The following is an 18,817-nucleotide window of genomic DNA, read 5'->3' as shown; positions in this document are numbered from 1 at the left end:
GTTTATGAATGTTTTGATAATTTGTTTCCAAAATGGTAGAGATGAACACTTTTGTGAATTGCTGCGCTAGCCCTCCCGAGGAATAGTCGTGCTCAACCGTTGGTTTGAGCCATAGCTCGCCGGCCGTGCGGACACCTCGGTTATCAAAAAAAAAAAAAAAAAAACTTTTGTGAATGTTACTGATAAGTTAAAGAGCACCATTGTCGGCAGAGACTATGCTTAACTAATTTGCCTTTGCTTTATCGCCTCCGTCGGTGTTCATGCATCAATTCAAGGGGTGACCCACAGCTTGGGCCAATCATGTGTCCGCTGTGAGGACACCATCGCGGTCATCCGATTCCATTGGGATTCCATGGAAAAAGGAAGGATGCAAGGCGTCCAAGCATTCATTCGAGCATTATTATCTCCTTCGTCACCACGTTACTGTGTCTGCTTCGTGTGGTGACCCCCAAAACAAACAGTTGCAGGATGTTGATAGGTATCGACCGAAGTAAGATACACCTAGTTTACCTGCCATCGAATCCTGCATAACAGCAGAAAGGGGACCATCCAACCTCGAGATCAAGCCGACACCCACACAATGTCTTGATTCTAATCCTTTACACCAATTATGCAGAGAAGCTGAGGTGTGCAAACTTGTCCGATCGAAAACGAAAAGCATCACGACGTGCCCGGTTCACGATCTTGGGTTCCTGGCTCCTGCCTGAGTGAGCCATCGAACTTACCGGACAATGATGATAAGGTATATATGGTGCATCCAGTTAAGTGGCTCGGAGAATAAACATTGCACTTCAAGATACATCCATGATACAATAATGAAAACCACAAATCTGATAATGATGATCCAGTTCTCTGCTGATCTAATGAGCCAAATAAAGGTACATCGCAAGTTAAATTGGCACAGTGGAGTCACTAAACCAATATGTCGATACTAGAACGCAAGAAATAGGACATTTGATAAACATGTGACGCTCAATTCACCGTCGGAAAGCATTTCCTTCACCCGTTTCGGACCTTCCTTGTGAGTAATATGTCCTGCGCCGCACGCTTTCCTCAATGGTCAAGTTACCGCCCTTTTCGGCACCGTATACAGTTTTCTGAACAGCATCCAAGAAGTTCCTGCCACGAGAAGGCGCATCACGCTTCAACTCCCGTGCATCGTCTGCATCAGCTCTCTTCAAACGCTTCCACCTCTGCTCTTCATGCAGCTCAGCATCCATTTGCATCTCTCGCAGCCTAGCAAGTCTCTCTTCTTCTGAAAGTTTAGGAGCAGCATTCCGCCGTTTATATTGCGATTCATTCCTACCTTCTCCTTGGAAGTTATCCCCACGGTGTCGGCTTGCATCGATGGAGCTTCTACTTTCCCGCCTAGAAGCATCACGGCTTTGAAGATCATTATTTTCATGGCGTGAGTACTTGTGGGGATAGCGAGTATCATCCTTCCCGCGTTTTACACCTATGGAGCCATCAGATGACCGCTCATGTTTAGAGTCCTCGAGTCGACGCTTCTTCCAAGATTCTCTCCCATGTAAATCATCGTCTGAATCTGATTGTGCTTTTTTGTGGCGCCCATCACGATCTGAGCTTTGGTTAGTACTCTTTCTCTTCGCCTTTCTGTCATCGCGCGAAGCATCATCAGAATCCACTGGCTCAGATGACGACGAACGTTTCTCACGTTTTGAACTACGGTGCCGATGTTTCTTCCGGGATACTTTCTTGTCATGATCTTTATCAGGATTTTTCTCCATAACCTACAAAGGAAGGTGAATACCAAAGGATGAGAACCAGCAACATAAACAGAGACTCTGTGGTCACCTAAGTAGATTACTCTTATTCACAGCGCTCTAATTGGTGACAATACACTTCTTTCAACGAGATGGTGAGGCTGAGGAACAAGAAAAGCAAATTTGTACAGAAAAGTATGGTTTGAAGAAAATATTAATGTATGACTATAGTATAAATAGTTTTCCGGAGGAAGTCAAAAGCACCTAAAGATGACTAAACAATAAGTAGCATCTCATGTGCTCACACTCATCTCTAATAGATAATCGTACGTAGACATGAATGCAAACATGAGGCACAGCTTCAAAACCTCTGAAGGCCAACATTGAGATACCGTCCTCCGGACACTAATATATTTACTATAAAAGGACATCCTGCACTAATCCAGAGTCGACACCTGTGCAATCTACAAAAGACAACTCTCTCAAAAATAGATTCTTGAGTCTCATTACGATGCCATAGCCTTAGGCTATAACACACAGGAAGCTGTCGGAATCTTACAAAAACAAATTCACCAATTTGGGCCTTTCTGCATTTGCAAGACTAACTGAATACAATAATTGTCAAGAGTACCCAAGCAAAGATTCTCAGCAAGGGTCCATTCTTATATTCCAATTATTTATGCAACATATGAATAACAGCTAATAAAAGAATTTTGCTTGTCCACGACATGGCTAAAGAGATCTTCCACAGAATGCAATCATATAACAGCTAATCATTTGATCCAAGTGATTACAACACCCTAATACACGTCATATCAATCTCATTTCAAATAGAAACCAAGCTCTATTAACATTATAGATAAGAAACTGCGAATATCAAAGCAAATCTCTTTTAAGCAAAATAGCCCAGATAAATCTGATATTTCAAAATTCTCTCAGATTTTGCTCCGACTATAAAGAAAACTCCTGGATGTTTTCTTCCACAAAAACACCCCTAGAATGCAATCAAGATATCAAATTCTCTCCAATCCAGCATTTTCGTCTTCCAATACCATAATAGAGTCCACATCAGCTATATCTTCAGAAACCCACTTGAGCAAGCATGCGTGAAAAAATAACTCAAATGACTAGCACTCTAACAAAGAATGACTAACCCTTTACGCACAACAATGAGAATTGTAAAGTTACTCTTCCAACATCTTCCATCCCACACAATTGCCTCTCAACCACCATCAGCAGCAATATGTCATGCAATGCTCTGATTCCTGTCATTTTATAAAATATGAACTCAAGCATTCAAGCAACTGTAGCCCACTATCCCTCAAGTGGAAAACTTGCATCATCCATAAAAAACCAGATCCCATGCGCAAGCACTTTCTTCTGCACACCATAGTGCAACTATCTGTGTTTCATGAATCGCCGTTACAGTTCTACACACTTGGGAGAATAAAAACATTTCTAGGGTTTACATACGTTCCACTTAATGAAAACAATGATAGCATCACAATAAAACTAACAATTGAGAAATAAAGAAGCAAAGAGTGGGACTCACCGATTTGCGAATCATGGCCATTTGCACGGGGTTATTCTTGATTCGAGCGAGTGCCTCCTGCTCTCGCTGCCGAATCAAAAGCAGAGGATCCGAATGCAACTTCCTCCATGCATCATTCGCGGAGTATGACTTGTCCTCAAAAAGAGCCCCTGGCGTAGCTGAAGCTGGTCCCGACGCCGATGCAGAAGCTGACGCAGCCGAAGATGATGCTGCTTCATTAGGTTTATCGAGTGCTTTAAATGCAACTCCTTCAGAACTTCCCTTCCCAACTGCCAACCCTGAATCATACAGAAACTCCAATCTCTCTTGCCTCCTACACACAAAATAACCGTGAAAAACTTTCAAAAACTCAGTCAATTCATAGAATCCTCGACTTTAACCGATCCCGCATCAGACAAAATATGCTCATAAATCTCAATCAAAGGATGGACAACCTCACCCTAGACTATCTCACTTCCTACAAACAAGTAAACATTGATCGACTGCTTGAAACCCTAAGTACGTGCAAACGGAATCACTAAAGATGCAAAATTAGGGCAAATGCGCACCCAACATCCCTCGCTTCCAAGAAGCACAAGACAAAAATTCGAGAATTTTCGACCCCTTTTCATTCATGAATCGAAACCAGGAAAGCTAGGCACCAAATCAATCGATCGACTCAAAACAGGACGACGGCAATCACGACGACGAGTAGGGCAAGAAAAGAGGTTGCGTACGGGAGGATTCCGGCCTGCTCCTGGAGGACGCGAAACTCGTCGCGCTCCCGCTCCTCCTGGATTTGCTTGCGGAGCTCCTCCAACTTCTTCTGCTCGGCGTCGTGCTTCTGCTCGGCCTTCCACACGTTCTCGATGTTCCTCAAGCTCCCCGTGTGCCATCCCTTCTTGTTCAAGAACTTGAGAGCCATCGCTTCTCTCTCTCAACTCTCTCTCTCTATGAGATTCGATCGAAATCTGAATCTGAAGATGAAGATGAAGATGAATTTGGATTGTAGTGGGCTTCTCTGACCCTCGAAGAAGCAGAGGGAGAACAGAGCCTGCTGCTTTTAGAACCGAAGGCTGGTCTGCTTTTCAACTCTTATCGTTAGCCCTTCTACATAATAACATTCTTAATCCTTGGTTTTCTTGGACCAAAAAAAAAAAAATCCTTGGTTTTCAGCTTGTAATTATTTGTTATTTACTTTATATAGCTTTAATCTTGCTAAAAAAAATTAATTTTTTTGTAAGCCAAATATTATCATCCGGCGAGTATGATCTATGCATATTTTATTGAGAAGCTAAACTCGCTAATTAGTAGATAAAAGGTAAATAACTTTCGGTCCTAGGATTACAAATCTTATCGGTAATCATGATACTTTTACCCAAAACTAAGTTTTATTTCGCCGAAAATCTCAAACCGTTACCCTCATGACATATTATTCGAGAATACCGAATCGAGAGTTTTTGTGAGACGGGGAAAATTAATCTCGCACACCTGTACCATAATGACAGTTTGAGATTTTATGCGAGACGAAACTCTAGTTTGGATAAAGATTTCGTGGTATGCTAGTTTGAAAGTTCATACGATTGACTGTGAGGGGACAAATACATTCGAGGCGGATGTATTTCCTCAACCTGGGGCAGTGCGAGCTACTCAGACATCTCAGAACCATTTCCATATACCAGCGGTAATCTTCACAACTTGATGCAGATCGAGACAACAATGATCAAGAATGGGAGTAGAGAACAAAGTCTGCCATCTGAACAGATTTAGAATTTTGGTTGAGATCAAGGAAGTTCGCGACGCCACATACGGAAATGCACAAAACGATCCGATTCTATCTATGATAGACTACATGAATAGCACTGAAATTTGGTGGAGACATATAAGATGTTTCTTCATCAGCTATAGAAGCTCCACAAAACATTCGATGCTTTCTTCGTCTCAGACGTCCGCAACTGTGTAAAATGGCATGTGCTGGATTTTGGGAAGTCGCCGAGGTAACAGTAATAGTCCGTGTAGCTGCCGTTCATCCTTCCGGCCACTATTAGGGCGAGTGATACGGCGAATCTAGGTATATACAAGCTTTGGCCGACTTATATCAATGTCGGAAACCCCCTCTCCGGGAAGTGGGCATGGGTTCATCTGCACCAGAATCCCAAAAAGAGAAATGAGAAACCTGGTGATTGGCAAATATCCTGATCTTCACACGTAAATATCATAGATGACCAAGAACTGCAAGCATATCAGAACTTAGCAGAAAGATCCATTGTCCCACACACTGGTACATGCACATTTGTTTCTGTATATCATCAATGCTAAACTACAAGTCGGTTCAGCATGTAAGTGTAAATGGCACCCAGTTTAAACCAAAACTATATATCAGGACCATGGTGGCATTCATTAACCAATTTAAGCTACATATCTTTCGCTTTCCTGGTCCATACGTGTAAAGACAAGCAACTGCTATCTACATACTCCAAAGAACATGCTGTATGTCAGTATGAAATGGGAGACTCAACCAGTTGGATTCTCATATACCTAGGCAGTTCTTATTAGCTCTTTTACTTTATCCAACAATAATAGTCCTATCATTTAAAATATGCACTGAGGTCTAAATCTATTTGAGACTTCTAATGCGACTAAATTCTTAATGCACCTGCTCAAGACAACAGAAAGCAAGAATAATTATCAAAGAGGAATTTGCCAAGCTAACTAACCAAAATCATCGTCTTCATCCCCATTTTGACTCGTAAAGAATGGAGTGAGATAATTTCTATCCAGTGCTGTAAATGATGCGGTGCTGCAGAGAAAAAAGTGAACCCATGATAAGCCCAAGTAGCAAGCAAAACCAATGACAAAATGATCAAAGACATGTTTCTCAATATTATTACCTCTTGTGAAACTCTTTAAGCTTCATTTTAATTTTGTTCCCAGATGATGAATCCTCATCATAACTGGGGGCAACATAGCTATGGTTGCCTTCTGAGTTCTGGAAATTATGCTGGAATAAAATCAGAATTAGCTGCAGGCTCACTGTGCTATGATAATAAGCATCAAAGAGCATCCAAAACTATTGTATTGAAACCCATCCAGAAAAATCCTCAAGAGGATCTTTCTCTAAGCTCCTAGTCAAAGTTCATACATTATAGCACTCCACAAATTGGTGATACTTGGCAGGAATCATTCCCTTTTGCAGAACTTACTTCAACCAAGGAGACTTCATGGGCATCACCAACAACTTGTAGGGCTTCCAGCATTGTACCAGTTGAACCTCCAATTAGTAAGACCTGCGTGGCATCTCGGATACTGAGAAATAAATGGCAAAAACATGCAAACCAGAATCGGAAGCAGCATATCTTCTGTGGGATGTGTATAGACCTAATTAGCCCACATAAATGGCTCGAAAAACTCCACATGATGTCTCAAGCTTAATTCTAATTTCAACTTTTCTAAATTTCAACAATGTCAAGTACCAAGTAGAAAACAACAAGCAAAAGAGGCTTGTCAAATGTTGGGGAAAATCATACAAAGACTCGATTGTTACCTTCTCAAATAAAGAGTGCCAGTTTTAATTTTTTCTAATACGATGAATCCACAATCAGCAGGATGAAACAAGAAACAAGCTCACTAGCTCAAGAATTTCAAAGCTGAGTATACATGTTCCTTTTCACATAACTCGGAATGTCATTTGTCTCAATCACTGAAAATGCGAAAAATATTAACAGCTAAGCCAGAAGATTACAACTGTTTCCAGGGAAAAGAAGTCATCAAAGGGTTTTTGAACTAACCACTATATGTTTAAGATTAATATTCCGAAGTGCAGACCAATCAATCATTTCACTAAGGTACAATAACAAACAATAGACCTGCTAGTCTCTTGCCCCATTTCCATTTTTAAGGCAATCGGTGAACAGAGATTTCCTTGGGAAATTGCCTTAAGACCTAGATTAATTGGCACTTTTAAAAAGTTACAGTTATATAAGAAATATGGACATATCAAATCTGCGCAATCAATAAAATCATGTTGGATAGAAACAACACTCAAGCTTATATCTGGTATATTTTTCCCACAGAAATTTCGAGCAATGAGGTCCTACGGAATATACTTGTGATAATATTAATAAATACTAAAGCTGTAAAAAGGGAACATGATCCACTCATAGTGACAATTAACAGAAGACACAACATTATCAGAACCTAATTTCAATTTTCAAATACTTATGTCATCAACATTATACACCTAAAATATGAGCTGATACGGTCTACTGTTTTTTCAAACGAAGAAATGGAGAAAGATTTTGCTTGACTCTGAAATTTTTTTACTATTTAGCTTACTGTTAGGACAACAATCGCAGTGGTCGCAGTGAATATAGTCTGTCCGTGTCCTTCTGGGAGATCATGAACTGATTGTAGAGCAAGAGCAAAAGCCATGGCACCTCGGAGACCTAATTAAACATAAATGCAGACAGCTTCAGCAATTTAAAAAATTTAAAGGATAAGAAACATTAGCAGCCCATTTCCTTACCACTGTACCAAAGCGCTTTTTGATGTTTTGCAGGTATTTTACGAGTTGCAGGTCGAGTCAAATTGACTAGATAGGCACAAGAAAAGACATTTGCTGCCCTACAGGACATAATGCATAACCTGGTTAATTGCGTGAAACATAAGAACATTCAAGCATGAAAATTGTCATCATACACTTCAGAGAAGGGGATGGGTCACTTTTCAAATAGATAGCTTAGAGTCACTGATATAAGACGAAGGTTTACCTTGCAACTCCAATGAATAACTGCCACATTAAAGGAGTGAGTTCAGGATAAACAACTGGAAACCAGCTTATCAGAAAAATGAACCAAATACGTATAACAAAGTGGAAGAAAAGAGCCAAATAACAAAAGTTGGTGTGGATACAATTGAGAAGAAGATAAACCCAACATGAGACCAGCTGTGCTGTTCCATTGCGATATCAAAGCCCATGTATATGAATCTGGAAATCACACAAGCACTAAGTTTCAGCCCGCCATTCATAAAAAGATTACACAGCAAGTTGGAAATTAGAAAGCTAAAAGTCAAAGTTCCATACATGAAAGTCTCTGCCAGTGATGATATCAAATGAAAAAATGCCGATACAAATCGCTGTGAATTTTCTGATAAGTTTGAATATGTGTAATGCTTCATGACCTACAGTAAAGTAGCAATTCTGTCATACTATCCTTTTTATCAGAATGGAAGAAACTATAGAGGTGCATGCCACTTACCATGCCTGTGAACAATATTGAGACAATACCAGAAAGGCCAAGTCCTTCTGCAAGCATGTACCTAAAAGAATATGGTTTTAAGTAAATCAACGGATATGCATCCTCAGGTACGTGGAAACTGTTCATAAGATATGCAACATGTGGCAAGGAGATACTTACGAGAAATATGGAAATAGAACAAAGAGGCAGCACTCTAGGTTCTGGAGACTGAACACAAGAAAAACACAGATGAGAAGGATAGGAATACATCATAAATCACGTAAAAAATAATCATAGGAGGGGGGAATGCATACTTGTCAATATCTAAGCCTGCATACTTGAAGAGGTACGGGTAATTAAGGCTTCACAGTAAACTCAACTATTAGGGGTCACAGGAAATACATTATTGACAATTGACATAGAAGGAACAGATAATTGACATGAAAGGATATCAAAGCAGAGATGAAACCAACTCCAACTCCTGCATAGTCATGGTTATCTCTTATCAGACACAATGAACCAAAAGAGAAAGTACAAAACAGGAGACTATTAAGACATGAGATCGTTAAGATCCACAAACAAAAAGCCCTTCAAATTTCAAAGCCATAACAGTGAACACATTGCAAACATTACCTGCTGACATTGAACCCACAAAGGTCTCAAGAAACCTGACAATCACCATAAAGAAGTTCTGCCCAGATGACGCATTTTGTCTCACCAAAGACATTGTCCTGCATCATGAGATATCATATAGATTCAGTTGCCATACAATAAGAGGTCAAATGCACAGAAAAATTTACAAATATTGATACCTGTATAAAGAAATGGCCATCTAGCAATTTGGCACCGCACACCAAAAGAACGTTTCAGCCAGTAAATTTGGCATTATTAAACAAGAGATATTCTGAGAAAAGCACTAGAATGCAGTTGTTAAAACTCACTGCGTCATTCAACACTGATTCTCCAAAAACCAAGGCATATAGATTCACATCTGTTCCGAGCTCCTACAACAGTATTGCAATTCGGAATAATGAGGACGAGGGTTTCAAAAGGATTCGAAAAAGGTTAATTAAATTGGAAACTGGATCCTACTGTGGAGTAATTCAAACATTAGACTCACGTTTTTCACTTAAAATTGTAAAATTGTACAACCTCTTAGAATCCATGAAGTAGTAGAACTTTCTGTGTGACACAACAAATTATCAACTTGTAATCAATATACGTCACTGAACGCAACATTTGTAGAACTTTTGTAAATATATCAGTGGTAGTGCGAAGAACACCTCATGAAACACAGTCACCAGATTACAAACGACCAAATTACCAAGGTACAGACTTTAGAATGATTTACGTAGGGTCACATTCATGTCAGTACTTTGTAGCTAAATAAGTAGAAGAACGCAAGTACCTGAAATATGGACAAAACAGTGACAGGATCGGTTGCGGATATAAGAGCACCAAACATGAGGCACTCAACAAAAGGGAGTTTGTACATGAGAAACATAACTCCACCAAGATATCTGTAACAGGCAAAGGCCGAATATTCAACTGCTTATACATAGAGTACGAAGCTGTCTAAATGTGACTGTAAATAGCTACTCACACCAAAACTCCTGTAACAACAGAAGCTATGAAAGTGCCTAATATAGCGAATGTCACAATAGCTCCAAAATTCGAGAAAAAAGGCTTCTGCAAAATCACCATAACAATTGTTAGGAATGGATAATCAACCACCACATTACCGTATCTGCAACAGGTATATAATAGGAAAAGACAAAAATGGCAGGAATTACTTACAGGAGATAAGCTAAAGCCCGACTGAGTAAGCACAAAGCTCTTAAGGATACAACAAGGCGAACCAAAAGCCCATTATTGGGCGGCTAGAAATGCGAAAGCAAGCAGAAAAATCGACAATTACGGGCAGAAAAAAAAACTTCTTTTCAGGATATAATATTATCGGGGGCAGCAAAAACAGAAAGAAGAATTCCTCGTGGAAGTTGAACCACGTCCTGCAAACAAAACCGAATGAGTCAGAAAGAGAACCCAGAGACCGCAACAGAAAAGGTACCAAACAAGCAAACACTCGCAGTGATCCGGTCGCGTAAGAAACCTGATGCTAGTCTCAGTGTCCGAAACATTAGCAAGTCCACCAACGATCAGACCTGCGAATTCACGGCCCCATCACCAAAATGCGCCACGCCCCCAAGCCAAAAATGACCGACCAAAAATCAGGAGAGAAAAAAAAAAAAAAAAAAGCGGCGAATGGGGGAGCATCGAGAGCACCTATCAAAAGAGAAGCGCTGGCCTCGGGGAGATAATAGAACTTGTGACGGCGAAGCACGTGGCCGAGGACGAAGGAGAGGACGAGCATCATGATCTGGAGGAGGATCCCGACGCCGGCAGCCTGCTGCTCCTTCCCGGTCTGGCCGCCGCCGGGGCTGCTGCTGTTGCCGCCGTTGGGGTCGTGATCGGGCGACATCGGAAGCAGCCGCTCCATCGAGCTCCGGAGGGGTTTTCCCGCAAACCCTAGCCCAAGGGAGTTCTTGGGTTTCTCGAAAGCTCCGATCTTGACGCCAACAAACTTGGGCTTCAAAATCAAATTTGCTGCTCCTTCGTCTTCGCCTTCTCCTTCTTCTACTTCTACTGCTTCGCGTGCTTGCTTTTCCCACTAACTGCTTGCGTTTTGTCAAAGAGTGCGCTTAAGACTTTTCAGCTTCGGGACCTCTAAATTTGGTTTGACCGGCATGATTTGTGATGACCCCACCTTAATTAAATTTTTTTTTGTAATTAATTTCGTTAATGATTTGTTTATTTATTTGGGAATTTCGAGAGAGGCCCTTGGAATTTGGAGATTATATTAACAAAACTATGTATTAGTTTTTGGGACTCATCTGATGTGGGGCCAGGTGCTTTCTGCTGATGCCAAGCCAATAAAAAAAAAGGGGTGTTTTCTGTTGAAACAAAAATATAAGGGGCAAAGTAGACGTGGCCAGTTCGTCCAAACCGCAGGTTTCGATTTAGGAACCGGACCTTGAAGGGACCGGTTTCCGGGCCCAATGGCTCTTTCCCCTCGAGCCTCCCCCCTTTATTTAAAAAAAAAAAAAAACAGGTTGGAACCGGCGGTTTCAGGCAAGTTCCGATAATTTAGAAATCGGAACCGGCCCTTGAGGGCCGGTTCCGGTTCGGGGTCGGAACCGTGGGCCCATTAACAGGCCGGTTCCGGGCTCCTGGTTCTATTTGGCCATGTCTAGGGCAAAGTACATAAAAAAAAATTTTCCCCAAAAAAATGAAAAAAAAAAAAAAAAAGAGAGAGGAAATGTGGGATTAGGTGGTAGTTTGTAAATTCAAGCCACTTTCCAGAGGCTCTAAGATTATTTATGAAATGAATTTATAAAGTGACAAGCCAAAAACAAACTCAATATTTAATAAATATGTCATACAAAATATTCGACGGAGCATGTTGCATAAACTAATTCTTTTTTAAAATTTCGGTCTTCATGTACGGAAAAATAACAAAATCATAGTTTGTCACTTTCTCTTAGGGACATGTTTTGGCGCTTTCCGAGGAATATATAGTATCTAGAAATTAGATCATTATATGATGCTAGTTTCTTACAAAAAAAAAAACTCCCTTTTTTTTGGAAAAAAAAAATCACCCATATCTCTAAACTATACCTATTATGACACATGTACCTACAAATTTTTTTTTTTGCAACATCAAAAACTCAAAATTTAAACCCGAGTGACAATTTTACCCTAAGTTTTTTTTTTAACCCCAAAAACCCGAAACTTATACTCATCCGACCCATTTACCCCATATTAATTTTTTGCGAAACCAAAAACTTGTGATGCATTTGTTACAAAAAAAAAATTCATAATAAATGTGTCACATTAATACAAATTTAAAATAAATGTGCCACATTACTACAAATTTAAAATAAATACGTCACATCGATACAAATTTGAAATATTTTGTATTATAGAAAAATTAAATGAATGTATCAAAGTAGACATAATTTAAAATTTTTGATGACTTTTTTTTCTTTTTCTATTTTAAAGCGTAAGAGGCTAGCGTGCAGTGAAGGTTAAGGAAGAGCCATTAGATTTTGCACAAAGTGAAGTCTTGGATTTGGATCGATAGCTTAAGGTGATTCCACAATGCCGTGACCTGAAAACTGAACTTGTTTACCTTGTCAAAAAATGGGTCGCCATAATATCTACTTCGACACCGACTTTCAAAAGCAAACTCCGCATCTAGGCGGCCGATGGCAGGAAGCCGAGCTAAAATTCCCATTTGACCGTTTGCTCGCAGAAGAAAATAGAGCTTAAACTAAAGCTATGTTTTTCACGCAAAAAATAAAAGATTTGAAAATCGTTATCGATAATAAAAACGCTTTTCATTGACCAATTATTTCTAACGACACAGCAATTATTTTTAGAAAAATATTTTTCAAATCATCTATTTTCCACGAAATAAATAGAGCCTAAACGTCTTAATTTTCCCTGAAAAGGATTACATCAATCCAGCAGAGTGTTTTCTCGGTTAGAAGTCTCAAGGCACTAGGCACTAGCATCCACAGGTTTTTCAGTCCCCACACACAAAAAATGGGTGGTGTCCAAACCAAAGTCCATTGTCGTGCACTCGTCGAATCATGGAAGTCTATTGCCACCATTAGCAGAGAATCATTACCGGATATGAAAGACAATAAACATGGACCAGCACCATCAGTTTGGGCATGAAAGAGGGACAATGACTTCACAATCAGGCATGTTTCTTCCGGTACAGTTGGTGGCCCTCCCTCAGTGCATTTACTACTGTTCCTACACACAAAATCCAAGCAGAGTCTCAAAAAAGAGAAAGACCTATAAGCTTTTTTCTCTTGCTGACAGAAATCTCAGCATGTAGAGTATAATCAGGACTTAGGGTCGACAATGAATTACTTAAAACCAAAATCTTCCCCTCAATGAAAATGCTCCAGAAGTTATGAAGGACAGAAAAAAAAATCCCACCTTGGAAGAACGATTTTCGTCAGATTGTCTCGAGCTACTTGTTACCATAGAGAGCAACCATCACCTAGAGTTGCTTGCTTTCTGCTTGGCCTTCTCGATGAGTGGCTTTAGCTGCTTCTTCTCGGCAAGAAGCTTGAGGAAATTGAACAGGAAAGGAATGTAGTTGTGTTTTCTCCGGATATTCTCGGTTCTCCACTTCCTGAACTTTTCCTCCTCCATCAAGATCTTCTCAGTAGCGGCCTCAATAGCGGCGTTTGTCTCGGACAGCGATTCATTGAGTGCTTCATAGTTGCTATTATCCATCAGCCTCTCCACCTGCAAAGCAGCTATCTGCTGCAATATGCGCTCCCTTTTCTTCTGCAACTCCTTAACTTCAGCAGTATATAGTTCTCTCCTATTCTTGATGACCGCCAGCAGGTTGAACCTTATTTCACTTCTCGAATACCTCTCAATCCGTTCCTGGATCACTGGTTGCACCATCTGAAGCCAATCCATGTCACCTGGCCCACCAGGACATTGACCAAGGCTGATGGGTCCCTCCTTTAATCCATCAAGCTCATATAATACTCCATCGACAGGCAAATAACTTATGAAATGGTACACATCATCTTCCTTAGTGGCATTCTTCTGTTCCTCCGGAACAAAAGGCTCAGGCCTCGCAAAACTATTATGAGCAATCCGTATAGCTTCACTGTTATTTATTGCCAAACCTTTCAGCTCAGGCGGAAAATTTTTGGTGAATTCTTTCAGCTTTGACAATTCAGGACCAATATCTATGTCCGGACAATTCATCAGGATGGACAGTATTGCTTGGGTTGCACATGCATTATTAATAACCTAGAGAAATCATAATTAACATCATGAAAAATGAGAAAACCATCAATGTCTACAGACTGAACCACCACTAAAAATCACCTGACTGGCAAAAAATAAATTAGGGTTTGGATCCTTTATGACAACCCGATCATCCTTTTCCCCAGGGCGCCATTTGAAAAGGAAAATCAATCCATATACAGGCCTATCATGTTGAAGAACACAAAATGCTTAAGAACTTCACCAGATAATAATGGATGAGCCTACGAAGTTGCTTCCAAAACAGGTAGATAACAATATGGAACTGAAGCATTGATGGACATGAACCTGAGACTGTTCAATGAGTCAAGGTCCAACGAATACAACTCCTCAACCTGCATAATGATAGCAAGATGCATATCACACTTTCTCATTTTCTATAAGGTAGAGATGTTGGAAGGGTGCTTAAAAAGATCTAATAGCTGTGTACACAGTTCATCTCTCAAACTACAACTATAGGTGACCAAGAGGACTCATACCGAGTCAACATAAAAAAGAGACAAACTGAACTTGAATCACGGTTATAACCCAAAAAAAAAAAAAAAAAAAACAAAAGCAATTTTTAGGGTAAATTAGAAAAACTGAAAACCAAGCAAATGGGCCAAAATAAATGACTTTGGACTTAAACTGAATGTGACATTACCTATGTGCCCTTTGGCTAACCCATTTAAGTTCTTACACTTTCACTCCTCGAGTTTATAGGTTATACATCAATAGATAAAATTTCGTAGTATTCATGAATCCCACATTGAGCATTTAAAGAGGTCTCCTCAAGGCTAACCCATTTAAGTTCTTGCAATTCCATTAGAACTTATAGTTTGTACACTAACAGACAACAGTTCAGATTAGTGATGAATTCCATGTTGAGTTTTTAAAGAGGTCAAGTTTATTATACCTTCCCCAGAGTTTAGCTAATTAGAATTTGTTTTCTGCAAAAATCTTCACAATTTCTTTTCTTTTCTTGTAAGACAAATTGATAAGAGCGTGGCAGTTCTCAGTTTGTAGATAATGGCCTACCTTCTTCGTAAGGATAGATACTTTAAGCACTTCCGCTTTGAGGGGAAAACAGCAACATAATTCACTCCTATTATCCAAACTTTTAGACACCCTTCTGTGTGGTGCAATCATAAGAGTTAAGCAGAAGGTGTTTATGTTTTGCCTGGAATTACAGCTAATTTTCTAAAGCAGGATTCAAAACTTCCAGTCAAGTGACCACTTAAACCTTGTACTTTGCTAAGTGGAACTTAAACCTAGTACTTTGCCTGGAATTATGCTTGTTCATCTATCTTCCTGTCCTTTAGCCTGACCATACTAAAACCCAAAACTAAATCCAAGTACTCATAAACTCAACTTCTATGAACTAGATTCATTCACTTATCAGACAGTAATCTCCTTTTCTAATGCCCCAGAATGAGCATGCTGACTAATTGTCTTCAACACACTTGGCCAGTGCCCAAGAAGTCTAAATTACCTGTCCTCTACTGATTAAGCCGTGTTTGATTCTCATCTCACACTAGGTCAGGATAAAAATACTACATGTTTGGGCTGTATTATTGGCAATTCCTGACCTACAGGAGCATGCACTAATTTACCACTGAAGATGTCCAAGGCCAGCCACTTCACTATCCATCCTAAGCAGCGCCTACATGCCAATCCAAATAGCTAATTGCAGACTTTGGGGCAAAGAAAATTAATGGCAAAGGCTGAAATTACACCCGCATAATGAAGTTCCAAAGATGGTTATATGCAAATATAACAAACTATTGATGTGGCACTACAGTCTAGAACACCGGGTAGATAAACAGAATGGTTGAGAAAACCAAGAACATCCATAGCAAACTTCAAAAGGATAGATGGCACAACTTCCTCAACACCATCTCACTTGAGCATAAAGCCACAACAACTGAACACAAAACCATATAGTACAATAGTTCGTGATCCAAGACAATTACCTGGACCCCTTTCACCTGCATCTGCTGTATAAGTTCTGTAAACACACCTGGAATGCAAGAAGACATTAAGCTCTCAAAATCATAGTTCTGGCAATGTGTAGAATGACAGAATTCTCAAGGTTCATGCCCAAAATATTTAGCCCTTCACCTTTCTAGCAACAATTAATGACATCTAAAATTACAACACCCCCAATCAATTCATCATAACACTGAAGACAACAAGATACTCAAGCATGCAATTGAAAACAAAGCCCCTTGTTCTTCTCATACCATTCATTGGTTTTATCTTATTGCCTTATTAATCATCATGTTCATTTAAGATTAGACTTAAAGTCAAGGACAGAAGATGAACTCTGATCATCGATATTGGTGCAACCATTTTGCATGATGCTTCAGGACACAGCTAGCTTACAAATAAACCAACATACTCCTGATGAGCATAATAATATCAAAACAATACACTAATAAATTGCAAAATCTCTCATGGTCCTGCCTTCCTTTGAAGATGCATTGACATTTTAATCTAACAAATCAAAAGCAGAATCACTTCAAGTTCCAGGATGCAACCTATCAAACCTCTCAAAGGGTCACGTGCTTTATTTAATGTTAAGCTCGATAGAACAGAATAAATTCACTATACAATCTGAGGAGACGGCACTGCACAGACATACAATGTAATCATTTTGTACAACTTGCTCAAGTTTCCACCTCATTAGACAATATAGATATAGCCTCAAGAGCTCTTCTTCTCCCTCCCCCCAGCCCCAAATTTCTGAGTCTGAATTCCTATATTGTGATTCTAGTCTTCCCAAGAGAGAGAATGACGTCTAAACTTTTAACCAAAAGGTTCAAACAGGCAAAGCAGAATGTGGACACAAGATTCAGTCTCATAAGCAAAGCCGCTATCTATATGCATTGGCACCACTACCTGCAAACATATGACCAATATCTAAACTAGTCTAAATAAAAAAATCCTCAAGCTCAATCAGAAAATAGATTCTGCAAAATAAAAGGCTTTCATAGTTCACACTGTGCATGTGAATCAATAAAAACCTTCCATAAGTTGAAACACTCCTTGTTGATGTCCTAAAACAATTAAAAAGCAAGGTCTTAAATGGAAAACTTACCAGGGTCAGACTCAATTGTACACCAAGACATTATGGAACCTGCAAGAAAAAAGATTTAAACTTTTTTAATGATTGCGGCCAAATGGCTATCCCAGCACGTGTTCTGAAACTATAATCCAAAGAAATTTATATCCAATTGCAACAAAGGATACAGTAAAACATGACAATGACGGAATGAGTTTCAAAATGCAATAAGGGCAAACAATACTAATCTCAACTGGAGGCACAATAAATTTTCAACAGAAAGCTTTAATACTTCATCAACTAAACCAATTCTTAAAAAGCAAAAAAAAAAAAAAAAAAATCCACAATATCAGCTTCAAATTAGAAAAGCCAAAAGGTTATGCACAAGTTCCATTACACACACAACAGGAAGCACAACCAGCTCGCGGAGGTAGGACCCTCCAATTTCTACAAATATCCGAAGCTTTTCGTTAATCAGACAAACACCCAGTTGAATCAATGATGAAATAACCGGCCACCAAACAGTGCGTGAGCTGAGACTGAACTGCAATCGTAAACACATACTTAGTGCAGAGCAAGAGAGAGAGAGAGAGAGAGAGAGCGAGAACCTGGTGCCGAACGGGTACAGCGAAGCAAGTCTGATGCGCAGAGAGAAGACGTGCAGAACTAAAACCCTCCAAGACAGAGTGATTAGCGAGCGAGAGAGAGAGAGAGGAGGGAGGAGATGATTCGGGGTTAAATAAGGGAAATTGCAGAGCGAAGCTGGATGGAGTGTTGTGTGATGGGCCGTAAGGCCCACTAAGCCCAAACACATTGAGCTCAGAAGGCCCAATCATGGCCCACTTACCTTCTCCAGGCCCAAACTGATGCAGAACTGTAGAAGCAAGGAGCCCAAGTTTGTCTAAGAGGTGATCACCCGGGCCCACCCGATGTTTGGGCCTAACGTGTTGTCCAAGCCCCCAAATACACCGCGAAAAAATTCACTTTGAAAACACTTCTCATATAATAGCATGGGTGGTTCCTGACCCTTTCTTTTTTCTCTAATCCTTTCACTTTCAAAAAATTCACTTTGAAAACAATGCTCATTGCACTCGCCAGCCACTAGGTAAGAGCTCACGACCATAGCTCACAGCTAGGCATATTAAAGACCCAGCTCCAATGCCAGACTAATAGGGGGCTTCCGGGTCCAGAGCTTTAGGAAAAGGCAATAAGATCAAGCCCTAATACCTTCTTGCGTGGCTTGCCGTGATTGGTTGAAATGTGATTGCCTCAAATTAGCTTGTGATGAATTCTAAACATCATGTGCATTTCGATGCATCGGAGCATTATCACTTATAGCACGTCCTTGTCTCATGCATATCTAGAGTTTAGAGCACATTCATAATTTATTGTTTACAGCAGATACTTGCTAGTTCTAGAA

General features: G+C 40.0%; 3 protein-coding genes across 6 annotated transcripts; all 3 read right to left on the bottom strand.

Annotated features, from left to right (window-relative positions):
- Nucleotides 1-750: 750 nt before the first annotated feature.
- On the bottom strand, nt 751-4,316 carry LOC115752425 (pre-mRNA-splicing factor CWC25 homolog). Its single transcript, XM_030690602.2, has 3 exons — nt 3,993-4,316; nt 3,277-3,589; nt 751-1,751 (listed from the first exon to the last, which is right to left on the bottom strand). Exons 1-3 carry the CDS (start codon nt 4,178-4,180, stop codon nt 978-980), a joined length of 1,275 nt encoding a protein of 424 aa, XP_030546462.1. The 5' UTR covers nt 4,181-4,316; the 3' UTR covers nt 751-977.
- Nucleotides 4,317-4,991: 675 nt separating this feature from the next.
- On the bottom strand, nt 4,992-11,206 carry LOC115752423 (sodium/hydrogen exchanger 6-like). Its single transcript, XM_030690599.2, has 22 exons — nt 10,776-11,206; nt 10,603-10,654; nt 10,442-10,501; nt 10,290-10,314; nt 10,096-10,181; nt 9,901-10,012; nt 9,434-9,496; nt 9,305-9,324; nt 9,126-9,223; nt 8,945-8,973; nt 8,807-8,838; nt 8,673-8,720; nt 8,514-8,574; nt 8,339-8,436; nt 8,167-8,242; nt 8,025-8,044; nt 7,781-7,878; nt 7,591-7,700; nt 6,459-6,542; nt 6,147-6,256; nt 5,973-6,055; nt 4,992-5,397 (listed from the first exon to the last, which is right to left on the bottom strand). Exons 1-22 carry the CDS (start codon nt 10,987-10,989, stop codon nt 5,354-5,356), a joined length of 1,623 nt encoding a protein of 540 aa, XP_030546459.1. The 5' UTR covers nt 10,990-11,206; the 3' UTR covers nt 4,992-5,353.
- Nucleotides 11,207-12,961: 1,755 nt separating this feature from the next.
- On the bottom strand, nt 12,962-18,123 carry LOC115752426 (ubiquitin carboxyl-terminal hydrolase 2). Of its 4 annotated transcripts, none has more exons than XM_030690603.2 (7): nt 18,006-18,123; nt 17,434-17,472; nt 16,307-16,353; nt 14,643-14,689; nt 14,418-14,520; nt 13,503-14,339; nt 12,962-13,313 (listed from the first exon to the last, which is right to left on the bottom strand). In XM_030690603.2, exons 2-6 carry the CDS (start codon nt 17,462-17,464, stop codon nt 13,563-13,565), a joined length of 1,005 nt encoding a protein of 334 aa, XP_030546463.1. In that variant the 5' UTR covers nt 17,465-17,472; nt 18,006-18,123; the 3' UTR covers nt 12,962-13,313; nt 13,503-13,562. The 4 variants fall into 4 exon arrangements, with proteins under 4 accessions (XP_030546463.1, XP_048132331.1, XP_048132332.1 ...); XM_048276374.1 differs by having other exon boundaries at nt 12,962-13,307; XM_048276375.1 differs by having other exon boundaries at nt 17,434-17,493; nt 18,006-18,081.
- Between the last annotated feature and the right edge of the window lie 694 nt (nt 18,124-18,817).

Source organism: Rhodamnia argentea, chromosome 3 (genome assembly GCF_020921035.1).
Source record: "Rhodamnia argentea isolate NSW1041297 chromosome 3, ASM2092103v1, whole genome shotgun sequence".
Classification (NCBI taxonomy): domain Eukaryota; kingdom Viridiplantae; phylum Streptophyta; class Magnoliopsida; order Myrtales; family Myrtaceae; genus Rhodamnia; species Rhodamnia argentea.
The sequence above is the reverse complement of the archived record's forward strand: the minus strand, read 5'-3'. Positions and strand labels throughout refer to the sequence as shown.

Excerpts from the sequence above, each read along its gene's own strand:
- LOC115752426 (XM_030690603.2), bottom strand. The coding sequence starts at position 17,464 with ATGTCTTGGTGTACAATTGAGTCTGACCCTG. Across the intron at positions 14,690-16,306 it reads TGCAGGTGAAAGGGGTCCAG|GTTGAGGAGTTGTATTCGTT; the intron begins GTAATTGTCTTG and ends ATCATTATGCAG. Across the intron at positions 14,340-14,417 it reads ATTTATTTTTTGCCAGTCAG|GTTATTAATAATGCATGTGC; the intron begins GTGATTTTTAGT and ends TGATTTCTCTAG.
- LOC115752423 (XM_030690599.2), bottom strand. The coding sequence starts at position 10,989 with ATGGAGCGGCTGCTTCCGATGTCGCCCGATCACGACCCCAACGGCGGC. Across the intron at positions 10,013-10,095 it reads GTTGTTACAGGAGTTTTGGT|ATATCTTGGTGGAGTTATGT; the intron begins GTGAGTAGCTAT and ends TGCCTGTTACAG. Across the intron at positions 8,721-8,806 it reads GCAGGCTTAGATATTGACAA|TCTCCAGAACCTAGAGTGCT; the intron begins GTATGCATTCCC and ends TCTTGTGTTCAG.
- LOC115752425 (XM_030690602.2), bottom strand. The coding sequence starts at position 4,180 with ATGGCTCTCAAGTTCTTGAACAAGAAGGGATGGCACACGGGGAGCTTG. Across the intron at positions 3,590-3,992 it reads GAGCAGGCCGGAATCCTCCC|GAGGCAAGAGAGATTGGAGT; the intron begins GTACGCAACCTC and ends TTTTGTGTGTAG. Across the intron at positions 1,752-3,276 it reads TGGCCATGATTCGCAAATCG|GTTATGGAGAAAAATCCTGA; the intron begins GTGAGTCCCACT and ends CTTCCTTTGTAG.